The following is a 13,466-nucleotide window of genomic DNA, read 5'->3' as shown; positions in this document are numbered from 1 at the left end:
TTCATAAACCGATAAATAGGGGTCTGCGGTACAGAAAATTTAAGGTCGGTACGGTTCGGTACGGTACAATATTTTGTACCTCGGTTCTCGGTACAAAATCGGTACGGTACGCGGCTACCCGTATTTTTGCGGTTTTCTTCTCAGATCTGTATTTGAACCATTATTTTAAATTTTAATACATTGACATTACTATGAAAATGGATAGTATCCTACATTCATGGTTTTCTAACAACAATTACTGTACCACACATTATTAAAAACTTTTACTCCTACGAGGATTGTGTCAAGAAAAATCACACCACAGTTAAGATAAAGGCTTTACCTATTTTACTCTGAGATACTTTGAATAGCCATGATAAAAATTATTTCCAACCAATACAATGTCTAGTTGTTTTTTAAACTTTTAAAAACCTATAAAAGCATTCAGTACAAAATCAGTGTAGTTGACAGCTATTCACATTCAACAGATGACAATGAAAAACAGGATGTTATGATGAAGTAATGGCAAATAGCATCTTTTTTATCAGCTTGAAAACTAATTATAAGATGGATACATCTTTTGCAAAGTTTTTTTCTTACACTAAAATTTGGATTACCACAGAGTAATATTATTGTCTTTTCATTTACAAAGTTAACATCCACACATATCAATCATTAGTTCATTAACTCAGACTCAATCCAATTTTCTTAGTATATTTTACGGATCTTCCAAAGAGTCAAAAGACCCAGGCCTAGACCTAATTATTTAGGATGGCCTATATAAATTGAGTAGGTTACAATGAGGGTAGCAAAATCACTATCATAATTCTAGTTCATAAGATTTAGATTGCATAAAGTACCTTCAACAAAATACAAAAATCTAAGAAACAAAAAACATTTCAACCTTAACAGCCACATCCAAAAATATAAGACAAGATACAGAACATGCAATGACATTAATTTAAGACCGAGTAGGCTTGCATAACGGAAAAAATATGCAAACAACAACTACTACGCTTGTGGTTTCATCAATAGAAAAATAAATTATCTGTAACAAATATCTTAACTTATAAAATAAGATTGTAGATTAGTAATGACTTTAATATGAAGCCATAAACAGTTTTATGGCAGAAGGCAATGGCCAGCGGCAAATTGAAAATTCACGAAAATACTGACTGAGTTAGAGATAACATTTACAGTCATCATAAAACTATTATTTTTATGATAAAATAGAATTGGGGAAAGTTGTAAAGGAATAAAAGTGATAAAACTCAACAGTTCTTGGAAGTACTTGAATACGTGATAAAATGTTAATGGATTTGGGACTGCTAATGGGTTTTTTATTGCATCACCACCCTAGTAACAAATTATGGAGATCGTAAACAAACATCTGATAAGACGTTTATGTGCTCAGAACCAACCACCGTTGACTATGATAAGTAATTTATTACTATAATAGGCTGTACCGAACCGAATTTGTACCGCATAAAATGCTGTACCGAACCGATGACGGTAATTAAGCTTGTACCGTACCGGACTGACTTTTTCGGTGCACCGCAGACCCCTAAATTATGTCTGTTGAACGCCAATTCATTACCTTTTCTGGTTGAATATGTATGAAAAGAGTTCAATTTTGGCAATCTTTCATGGTTTGATTTAATATAAAGGGCTATTTGATAAATGTATAAGCTAAAAACAGTCATAATTCCTATTTCTTTAAACAGCTCTTTTGCGAATGTTTTTGACTTTAGTTTTAACATAATGCGAATTGCTTTTTTTTAGAAGTTCCAGAATGCTATTTAGGTTAAAATTTGATGTGCCCCCATAAAGACACAACCCAAAAGAAATATGTGATTCAATTAAGGAATGATATACTATTTTTAAGGTTTTTAAACTACTAAATTTTGACATCTGTCTTAATGCATGTATGCCTGAGTTGACTTTATTACAAACGTTTTCAACATGACTGTCCCAGTTGAATTTATCATCTATATGCAATCCAAGAAATTTTATTGTTTTAACTTCATTTAGTAAAATTGTATCCATAAAAATATTAAATTCAGGTGATTTTTTGCTCGTTGAAGAAAAATTTATATAATTAGTTTTTATTGTATTCGGTAATAAATTGATTTCATTTAAATATTGGTTACATTTGGTAAGCTCAACAAAAGAAGAGACTTCCACTTCAGCATTTGAATTTCCGGATATTTTTATATTGATGTCATCAGCAAATAAACAAACACGATTGGGAGATTCTATCAATGAGGGGAAGTCAGTTAAGTAAATTGAGAATAATAAGGGCCCCAATATTGATCCTTGAGGGACACCATACTTAACAATTTTCGTTGAGGAAGTGTAAGTAATTAATTGATTATGGCTATTTACGTGATCAATTGTGACATACTAGTGGTACTCAACTTGTTAGCCAAGACTTCAAGCTTTTTGCCCAGACTTGGATGTTTAAAATTGTTGTTTCTTCGCCGCATAATCACCAATCCAATGGTAAGGCAGAATCAGCAGTTAAAATTGCAAAGAGAATGTTAAAGAAGGTAAATGAAAGTAAAGAAGACTTTCAAACAGCTCTAAATACACCACTGGCTTACTTGGGTGCAAGTCCTGTGCAGTTGCTAATGTCAAGATCAACAAAGACTCGTTTGCCCATAACAGAAATGAAACTAAATCCAAAGATACACGTAGGAGTCACAGACAAGTTGAAGGAAAAACAAGAAAAATACAAGAAGCACTATGATAAAGGCACTCAGACATTGGACCCACTTAAAGTTGGACAAAAGGTATAATAATATATAATACAGAAGAGACCAGACATGAAAGCAGAACCATGGACGCCTGGCGTAATAGTGTCACAAGATGGGTTGAGAACTTACCTTGTATCAATTGAAGGAAGACTATTCAGATGCAATAGAAGATTTATTCGTCCATTGAAAAGTTAAAGAGGGAGATGTTGGTATTGCTATAACCAGCTGATCTCTAGTTGTTGATTATCTTATGTTATGATTTCTTAGAATAAACACTATCTTGTTTCGAATTAATTATTTAATTAAAATAGTTTTAATTAATACATAAATGAACAAGCACAAAATAATTTATATGCTTCAAAATGGTTAAAAATAGTGATGGGCGGATCCAAGAAAATGTCGGTACTGGATCCGGATCCGGATCTTGAAAAATTCGGATCCGGATCCGAAGATCCGGATCCAGATACACACTGTCATAAGGGCGGGTTAAAAAAAACGTAATTAACAGAATGCCAATTTAAATCATACTTTTATTATTTTTTATCACGAAGCATCGGGTGAGATTAAAATACTAACGGGATATTTTTGAGACGAAATTATAGGCCGTTAGCTTATCATCCAGGTACAAAACTAAAAACTAGAAGTGTGAAGATATCCGAAAAATCTGGTCGGATTCAGTTCGGAAAGATACATGCCATTGCCATATATGTTATTTATTTGTATCAAGAGACAAACACTGAAACATGGCCTTGCCATATAAGTTATTTGCATCAAGAGACAAATACTGAGTCATGGCCTTGCCATATAAGTTATTTGCATCAAAAGACAAACACTGAGTCATGGCCTTGCCATATAAGTTATTTGCATCAAAAGACAAACACTGAGACATGGCCTTGCCATATAAGTTATTTGCATCAAGAGACAAACGCTGAGACATGGCCTTGCCATATAAGTTATTTGCATCAAGAGGCAAACACTGAGACATGGCCTTGCCATACAAGTTATTTTCATCTAGATACAAACATCGAAACATGGCCTTGCCATATAAGTTATTTGCATCAAGAGGCAAACACTGAGACATGGCCTTGCCATACAAGTTATTTGCATCTAGATACAAACATCGAGACATGGCCTTGCCATATAAGTTGTTTGCATCAAGAGACAAACACTCGGGGAAAATACGGTACATGGATACCGACAGCTTTGTGTTAGTAAAAAAATCAGGAAAAAATCGGGGTTGTACAGTGATACAGACAGATTTGTGTTGGTAAAAAATCGGGGTTGTAGAGTGATACATACAGCTTTTTGTGTTGGTAAAAAATCGGTGTTGTAGAGTGATACAGACAGCTTTGTGCTAGTAAACAAATCGGGGTTGTACAGTGACACAGACAGCATTGTGTTAGTAAAAAAATCGGTGCTGTACATTGATACAGACAGCTTTTTGTAATAGTAAAAAATCGGGGTTGGACAGTGATACAGACAGCTTTGTGTTTAGTAAACAAATCGGGGTTGTACAGTGATACAGACAGCTTTGTGCTAGTAAAAACATTCGGGGCTGTAGAGTGATACAGACAGCTTTGTGTTAGTAAAAAAATCGGTGTTGTACAGTGATAAAGACAGCTTTGTGTTGGTAAAGAAATCGGGGTTGTAGAGTGATACAGACAGCTTTTTGTGTTAGTAAAAAATCGGGGTTGTACAGTGATACAGACAGCTTTGTGCTAGTAAACAAATCGGGGTTGTGCAGTGATACAGACAGCTTTGTGTTTGGTAAACAAATCGGGGTTGTACAGTGATACAGACAGCTTTGTGCTAGTAAACAAATCGGGGTTGTACAGTGATACAGACAGCTTTGTGTTTAGTAAAAAAATCGGTGTTGTACAGTGATAAAGACAGCTTTGTGTTGGTAAAGAAATCGGGGTTGTAGAGTGATACAGACAGCTTTTTGTGTTAGTAAAAAATCGGGGTTGTACAGTGATACAGACAGCTTTGTGCTAGTAAACAAATCGGGGTTGTGCAGTGATACAGACAGCTTTGTGTTTAGTAAACAAATCGGGGTTGTACAGTGATACAGACAGCTTTGTGCTAGTAAACAAATCGGGGTTGTACAGTGATACAGACAGCTTTGTGTTTAGTAAACAAATCGGTGTTGTACAGTGATAAAGACAGCTTTGTGTTGGTAAAGAAATCGGGGTTGTAGAGTGATACAGACAGCTTTTTGTGTTAGCAAAAAATCGGGGTTGTACAGTGATACAGTCAGCTTTGTGTTAGTAAAAAAATCCGTGTTGTACATTGATACAGACAGCTTTGTGTTTAGTAATCAAATCGGTGTTGTACAGTGATACAGACAGCTTTTTGTCCTAGTAAAAAATCGGGGTTGTACAGGGATACAGACAGCTTTGTATTAGTAAAAAATCGGGGTTGTACAGTGATAAAGACAGCTTTGTGTTGGTAAAGAAATCGGGGTTGTAGAGTGATACAGACAGCTTTTTGTGTTAGTAAAAAATCGGGATTGTAGAGTGATACAGACAGCTTTTTGTGTTAGTAAAAAATCGGGGTTGTACAGTGATACAGACAGCTTTGTGTTAGTAAAAAAATCGGTGTTGTACATTGATACAGACAGCTTTGTGTTTAGTAATCAAATCGGTGTTGTACAGTGATACAGACAGCTTTGTGTTAGGAAAAAATCGGGACAAAATTTGAAAAAATCGGATCCATAAAAACCGGATCCAGCCCAAGATCCGGAATTTTTTGGATCCGATCCGGTGCTGGTTCTAGCTCGGATCCGGCGGATCCGGTAGTCCGATATCCGGATCCGACCATCACTAGTTAAAAAGCTTCATCAAATTTAACTTTCTATGCAATATTACGCTATCGACCTATTAAAGTAACAATTTAAGACAAAAAAAGATTCAAATATACTCACAGTGCTATTAATACTGGCTAGAAGTTTTCCATTAAACTCAACTAGTGAATAGCAACCACCTTTGATTTCTTTCTCAGCTATTTGCGTCAGCTTGCCGTCATGGAAGTGAAAGATGACTATTCGGCCTTGTTTGGGCTCAGACTCCTCAGGGTTAACCAAGCCAGTGCCAATGATGAAGTAAGTGTTAGGGTCATCTCCTAGCTTTGTGGACAGCAGACTGAGTGCATACTCTGATGGCATCAGTTGATGGGCATGTAACACTGTCAAACAAACAAACCTGTGTGTCGGTTTTATTACCTTCACACACAATCTTATATACTAAAAAACTTTTGCAAAACTTACGACAGCTAGCCTGGCCCGAATTACATGCGGTTGGTACCAAATGAAATATATTTTCATTTTCCCGTAGATGTGCAGAATCCCTTTATAAATTTAAATAGGCTCAAAAATAAGCACGAAGTCTGTAAGGGGGGTGAGAAGTCTATACATTACATATTTTCGGTCGAGTTTTCAACCACTGGACAATTTATATTTTAGCCTACTATATTAACTATTTTACGAATTTTGTTCAAAGAAAGAATCATCTGTGGCAATTAGTATAATGTATCTGCAATAATAAAATTATATGGAAAGGGAAATAAAAAGTCCATGATGTGGGAAGTGGTAAAGGAAGTATTAAGGCGAGCCGTGCGGAGTGTGGCAACCGTTTGTGGCAGTTGGATTTATGTACAATGCTATGGGAAGGGAGGGAAACAGGTCCACGACGTTAGAAGTGGTGAAGGAAGTAGTAAAGGTGAGCATTGACGAGTGTGGGAACCGTTTGTGGCAGTTGGATTAACGTATCTGCAATACTTAAATGTCATGGGAAGGGAGGAAAACAGGTTCACGACTTAAGAATTTGTGTTAGAAGTAGTAGAGGCGATTAGTGCGGAGTGTGGGGGCCGTTTGTGGCAGTTGTATTAATGTTTCTGCAATACTAAGACTTCTGTCAGAGTAAACTAATTACTTTCCCCGATCAAAGCTTGGTTCCCAGGTTTTTAGTAGAAAACAATGCCGTAAATTTGAGCTCAAAATAACAACTGGGTATTTAATGGCAGATTCAAGAAACATTTGAGCGGTTGCCATTTTCACTCGGTTGTCCGTGTGAGTTTGGGTTTACGGCAATGTATTTTACTAAATAAAACCTTTAATTAGATACCAAACTCGACCTATGCAGATGCTATTCAAGGAAACGCATGTAGAGTAATAACATTTTACTGATTTGGTGGAAATTAAATCTTTTATATTAACAAACTTTGGCAAAACGTATGACAGCTAGCCTGATCTTACTACTGGACCGATTAACATGTGGGTTGTACCAAAAGAATAGGTTATCAGTCCTATATGTGCAGGTTTTTATTATTTTGAGAATATTTATGTTAATTAGGTCAAAAATGGAAGATAAACTTTTCTTAAGGAGATTTAACATGGGGCTAATTCTATATATTAATAAACAAGCATGTTTATTGAAAAACTTTTTTCTCAGCTCCTGTGCATCGCAGGGGAAATCTACGCACACTGTTAGAAAGATATTTGCCTATAGATATCGGAAATACAACAATTCCAGGAAACCCACGCCCCAAAACCAAACCCCAGACACTGTCAGTCTAACGGTTCAAGATGTCCTGAAACAAGCCTCCTGCACTCTCAACTCGTGTCCGCCGTACAAGTGATCTCAGTGATACAACAGTGCAGTGACTCTTTGTGTATCAACTTTTGTATATATTAGGATATGAGCTTTTTTATATAGTAGGATGTAAATACAACATTGTGACCTTTGAAAATGCCACACCTAGTGGCGAAATGCGCATAAGGAAAATACTGCACTTCAAGAACTCAAGGCAACTTACAAACGAAAAAGGTAACTAAGAAAAAGTTACCTTAGAAAGTTTTCGTATCTTAACTGGTTTTGTTTTTATTTCAAACCGGAAGTAACTTTGTGGATGACCCTTGTACATTTATATTTGTCTTAGAGCAGCTTAGGAAAACAATGACTAAGGGAGAAAGGAATACCTTCAAAAGTGTGTTGATCAATAATGAGAAGGTTTTGGACCTCGACCTCCAGCCCATACTCAGCTGATGTGTTGGTGGACCCTGGCTTGAGGATGGACAGGCTGCTGATGGTAGAGGTAGTGGTGGCCTGTGCCTGGGTGGAGGCACTCGGACGTACTGGTGTAGGTCCAGCACTCTCTTGTAGATCCAATCTCATTGTGACCACGCCAAATGTCTTTATAAAACAAAACTCATTAGCTACTGTTGTACATGTATTATTTAAGTTGTGGTCCCATTTACAACATTGCATTGGCCTGTCTTGTCCACAAAGGTCTCAGGCCTGAGCGAGAGACATACCACTATCCAGAAAAGTAAGGGGTGGTTCAGTACAAATCGAGAGATTATACTTCAGTAGGCTACAGCACAAAAATATCAGATTTTTATATTTAAATAAAATATTTAACCCTTCAATGTGTATTGCCGTACGTGATACGCCGCCATTCCTAACCTCGCCGCCGTGTTTTGACGTATTGCGTACGCTCAGTGACGTCCCAGTAGATGCTGGCAACTAGTGAGTAAATACTCAACTACGTGGACTTGTGCAATACTGCAGTACATTGTAGATTAAATGAGCTACACAAACCACTAAAATAAATCCTTTTTACGTTTTTTCTTTTGTCTCTGGATGACGAAATTCATCAGCTATTTTCAGCAGATGATTGTCCAGACTTCTGCCTTGTTTGTTTTGCTTACATACGTGTGTTGTTCGTACGTTTTATGTGTGTAATATATTATTTACTGGTAAAACATTTTCTAAAATCGTATTTGAGTATTAGTATAAGTTTTTTTATTAGTTTCAACCGCTGAATGTATGTATGTATGAAGTGTTGTCGTAAAATAGGGATGTAAAAGTACTAAAGTGTTGTGTTTTGGAGCTGAGTTTTAGTGTTTGTTTTACAATGGCAAGAAGTAGTGAGATCGATCACTGGCTTTTGGATACGGATAATGCATCCGATGTAAGTGATAACGATTCATTTGATGTAGACTATGCCCAATTTCAAACGTTAGGCCTAGAAAATAATGATTTAGAGTGTGACGATGAGATTCCTCTCCTTATTCCTAGACATAACCTCCGCCAAGACAATGGTGAGCCTAGGCCTATTTCTCCTATGGAAATTGAAACCCACACTATTCCTGTTGAAATGCACATTCCTCAACAAAATTCTGTCGATGTGACAATCTATGAAGTTGTATTAGGTGCGCGAGATGTACCCCTTAGATATAACCGTAGGCCTACAACTGATGTGCCTTCTATGGTTTGGGAGACAATTGAGGACTACATTCCTCACAGAGAAAATTTTGTTGGGTTTGGTGGTGTTGGTCCTCAAATCGCTGTTGAAAATCCCCTAGATCTGTTCCATTTTTTTTTTTTTTTTTTTTTGATGACACGCTTTTGGACATAATAGTACAAAATACCAATCTCTATGCGGAGCAACAGCACAGAAAGCTTGGCATGATTTTCCCACAGTTTTCAAGGAACTGGAAATGGAGTCCTGTCACCAAAGACGAAATGTATTTGTATTTAGCTCTAATCATGCTGATGGGTGTGGACCAGAGGCCTACTATTAGATCTTACTATTCCAAAAAACCCTGTTTACGCTCAGACATCTTTTCAAGTACAATGCCATGTGAACGTTTTGAGGCCATTTCTAAGAACTTGCACTTCTGTGATGATACAAAGATCAGTGATTATCAGGGCCAAAAGGGTTTGTTCAAAATTTTTTCTGTAATTGAACATCTGAACGCTAGGTTTTAATCCTCGTATACACTGTCTCAAAATATATCCATCGACGAGTCTCTGACATTGTGGAAGGGCCGTTTGGGCTTCAAGCAATATTTGCCCCTAAAAGCAGCCAAATTCGGGATAAAATTGTTTGAGATATGTGAATCCTCCTCAGGCTTTACGTGGTCCTTCATTGTATATACCGGAAAAGGCATGGTCTTTGATAATCCTATCATCCCACCTAAATCAAACAAGTCCACTGCGATTGTTCTCTCCCTTATGGAGCCACTTCTTGATAAAGGATTTACTTTGTGGATGGATAATTGGTATAATTCCCCTGAGCTTTCAAAATTATTAAAAGAAAAAAAAGACAGACACATGTGGCACCCTAAAAGGAAAAATGTTCCAGATGAAATCAAAAGTCAAAAATTAGAAAAAGGAGAAATTGTAGTAAAACACAGTGGAGATGTGATGGTGATGAAGTGGCGCGACAAAAGAATCGTCACTCTCATTTCTACCTTCCACTCCCATGAAATGGAGCAAAGACTTAGCAAGAATGGGAGGCAAGAAATGAAGCCAGCTTTGGTGTATGAATATAACTAGGAGTACGCTCCGAAGTCGCGTATGAGAATGAACGAAGACAATTCCATGTAGGCTATCATATATAATCTGTCTTTAGTCTTTGGTGCCCGCAAGTTTGTGCGGCGACAGTGGCAGTGATGACCAGCGTTGCCAACACAACTTGCTCATTTTACCCGCAAGATCCTGTGGTAATCCCCGGAATTAGCCGGAATCAAGTCTTGATTACCCGCAAAATCCCCTGAATTCAAATTTTAAAGATTTCGGCAAACCTTTTGGTAAAACCCTCGTTGTAACCACGTTGTTACGGTGCATTTAGAGAATTATTAATATTCATACCATTCTTTCTTATATTCAGCAAATCGTTCATCATTCATTTCAAGTTTTTTTTAAGGCTACCTTTTTTAACTGAAGTCAAATGAAATGTAATGAAATATCTATTTATGTAGGTACCTATTTATGCAAATATTTTTATCATCTTTCTGAAAGAGAGGTACCGGAACCCCTTCCCCGGTAAAACTCTATCCCCTATATCAACAATACAAATAAAAAAAACATAAAATTTACAAGATTTTAAACCTTATGTGATGGCCCCTGGCCCTAACATAAATTGAATAAATAATGTTAATTATAAAAGCTAGAGCAAGTAATGCAAGAGTATCCTAGGTCTATCGCGAATGGCAATTTGAGTACTGTGGTTAATTCGGAATTCTTATGAATAATATTCAATAGTTTGATGCCATAAAATGGTGTTAGTAACCCTTATGGAAAAGTGGACTGGTCCCAGATCTGGATTCTATATCTGGCCAGATCTGAGATGACATATATGGACATATTCCAGATCTGGCACCCATATCTAACCAGATATGGAATTAGTTCAGATCTGGCATCACAGATCTGATCGTATCTGGCATCCAGATCTGATCGTATCTGGCATCCAGATCTGATCGTATCTGGCATCCAGATCTGATCGTATCCAGATCTGACCAGATATGGAATATGAAATTGGTAAAATTTGTGTTTTAAGAGACAAACTAACATTTATGTTATCCACACTTTATTCTTATAAAATCCAAGCCTAAAAAAGATAGTAACCATTGACAGAGAAAATGAAAAACCCTTGTTTTAATTTGTTTAGTTTGCAGGGTGTCCACAGAAATTTTGTCATTAATTTCCCTGACTTTCCATGACTATCCATGACCATTAACCATTGATTTCCATGACTCACGAACTTTACTCGAAAATTATAATATACCGTAAACACTTGAATAATACTGCCTAGACAGAAAATACTGAAATATGTATTGACAGATAACAATGGCGTACAACAGGTACAACAATGAACTAAATACAAACTCAAAACCTATAAACTAAGACAACTGTATAAATTGAATTGACGTACATTTATGAAAAATTCAGAAAAATGCTACAATAGTCGGGGTTACGGCCGACTAGATCATTGAAAGGACCCCTGAAATCCATCCATCGTTGGGGATTTCCATGACTTTCCATGACTTTTTGCCTATTTCCATGACTTTCAATGACCAGAACTTTTTTCCATGACTTTCCATGACTATCCCTGACTTTCCAGAATGTGGACACCCTGGTTTGTAGAGTGTTGTTTATTGTAGGCCTTTCACAATCAATGTTGTTTTTGTGTCATATGGTTGCCAACTATTTGTTTTAGCATAAGTAAAAAACCATTTAAAAAAGTATTAAAGTACTATAGTTAGCCTACGAAAACATTGGGTGTAGGCCTAACTTATCTATGGCTTACTGTTTTAATTATTAATTAACTGGTGAACCCCTCTTGACATTTTCTTTAAAATATTCCAATTTTTCACTTCATTGATAGATAAGCCTATGAGATCAAAAAATGATTAAATCTGTAGGAACTGTTGTAGTCAGTCGAATTTCGTTTGGTAAAAGTTCTGCCGAGCAAGACAATTTTTGGGAAATGTTCTTACAGTTACGAGACCTAGATTCTCATATTCGTAATGGCTTTCGTTACAATACGTGATTAAAAGTGGCCGTGGTGTAGTGGCTAAGTGATCGGAGTTCAGCCCCAGAGTCCCTGGTTCAAATCCCGGTCGGGCTTATTTAAAACTTGTACTAACAATGTTTTCACTTTTTAATTTTTATTGAATTTTTAATGCATAGTTCATTAGGTTTTAATGTTAAAACATCTTATATTATTTTTTATTTTATAAAAATAAGTTAATTTTCTTTATAAGTAATCTGGAACTCCTTCTTAAGGGAAGATGCAAAACAATGTTATTATTTCAGTATTTTAACCTGTAGGACTATGTTTCCAGAAGAATAGAAGCCTGTATAAAGAAACAAATAAAGTACTGTAGGCCTACCTATGGAAATTGAATTTAAGGTAAAAATAACAAGATAAATATTTCAATTTGTTTTATTTGCAAACATTTTTTATATTGTTATTTCATTGTGTTTCAACCACTATTTCAATTGTGCAAACACAGCACAGTCTGGTCTGGGAGGTAGCATAAATTAATGAGCCAGTTCATTATAACCTAAACTTTACCTTCCTAATCGAACCTAACTTCAAAACACTTAATACAGTCACAAATTCACATAAAACCCAACCTACCTTCCCCACATGCCTAACTAAGAGCTGATTATTTAGTTTAAAAACAAATTGATTTAATTACGCATTGGGTCAAGTATAAACAGCTGTTTGCTTTGCTCACACAGTCCTCAGCACACATTCGGACCCGTACAAACCACGCCATATTACCATCCGAACCGCGAAATGAACCTTAGATTAGTAATTTTAGCCTTCGTTTTACATCCACTTAGGAATCTTTCCGACAAAAACGGATTGCATTTTTGGAATCAGTGTGAAAAATACTGTAAGTAAACATCTAAAAATTACATCATTTGTCAATGTAGACATACTAAATAGTTGCCAAATATTTTATCGGATGAGTAAGTTAAATACATTTAATCTTAACAATGCATATCAATATTTATCCGATTCAATTTTCCGATTCCAAACAATTCTTTTTTTTCCAATGTATGTCGCTAAACATCAAATTGATTTATGGTTGGTACGGTTTTTGTTCATGTTTAAGAAATTAGGCTAAACTACTGTCTAGGACTAACTTTACAATTGACCAACAATAAATTATAAGTTAGGCCTATTAAAAAGAAAGGGTACAGTTTCATATCTTTGGCACAAACAAACGAATGAGCATTATTTGATTGTTTAATTCGATATATCGATCGATATTACTCATTCGGTTGTTTGTGCCAACAGATATGGAAGTGTACCCAAAATAAACAAAACAAATAGGCCTAGGCCTACCTAATAACAAATCAATCAAGGATAAAACAATATAATGCTTCTTAAATGTTTGGTTACCTCGGTAGGTGTAGCTCTGGGGAGTGG

At 36.1% G+C, this 13,466-nt stretch overlaps 1 protein-coding gene across 1 annotated transcript in view; it reads right to left on the bottom strand.

Moving 5' to 3' along the window:
• LOC128985557 (DNA damage-binding protein 1) overlaps window positions 1-13,466 on the bottom strand; it is a 154,199-nt gene that overhangs the window by 32,060 nt on the left and 108,673 nt on the right. The window contains exons 12-13 of the mRNA XM_054405159.1: window positions 7,711-7,924; window positions 5,659-5,918 (exon numbers count right to left, since the gene is read on the bottom strand). Coding sequence (XP_054261134.1) covers window positions 5,659-5,918; window positions 7,711-7,924 — 474 coding nt within the window. The remainder of the gene's footprint in view (window positions 1-5,658; window positions 5,919-7,710; window positions 7,925-13,466) is intronic.

This window comes from Macrosteles quadrilineatus, unplaced genomic scaffold (assembly GCF_028750875.1).
Source record: "Macrosteles quadrilineatus isolate MER2022 unplaced genomic scaffold, UCM_ALF_1.0 Scaffold_1__1_contigs__length_201487025, whole genome shotgun sequence".
Classification (NCBI taxonomy): domain Eukaryota; kingdom Metazoa; phylum Arthropoda; class Insecta; order Hemiptera; family Cicadellidae; genus Macrosteles; species Macrosteles quadrilineatus.
This window is presented reverse-complemented; position numbering and strand designations above follow the sequence as displayed.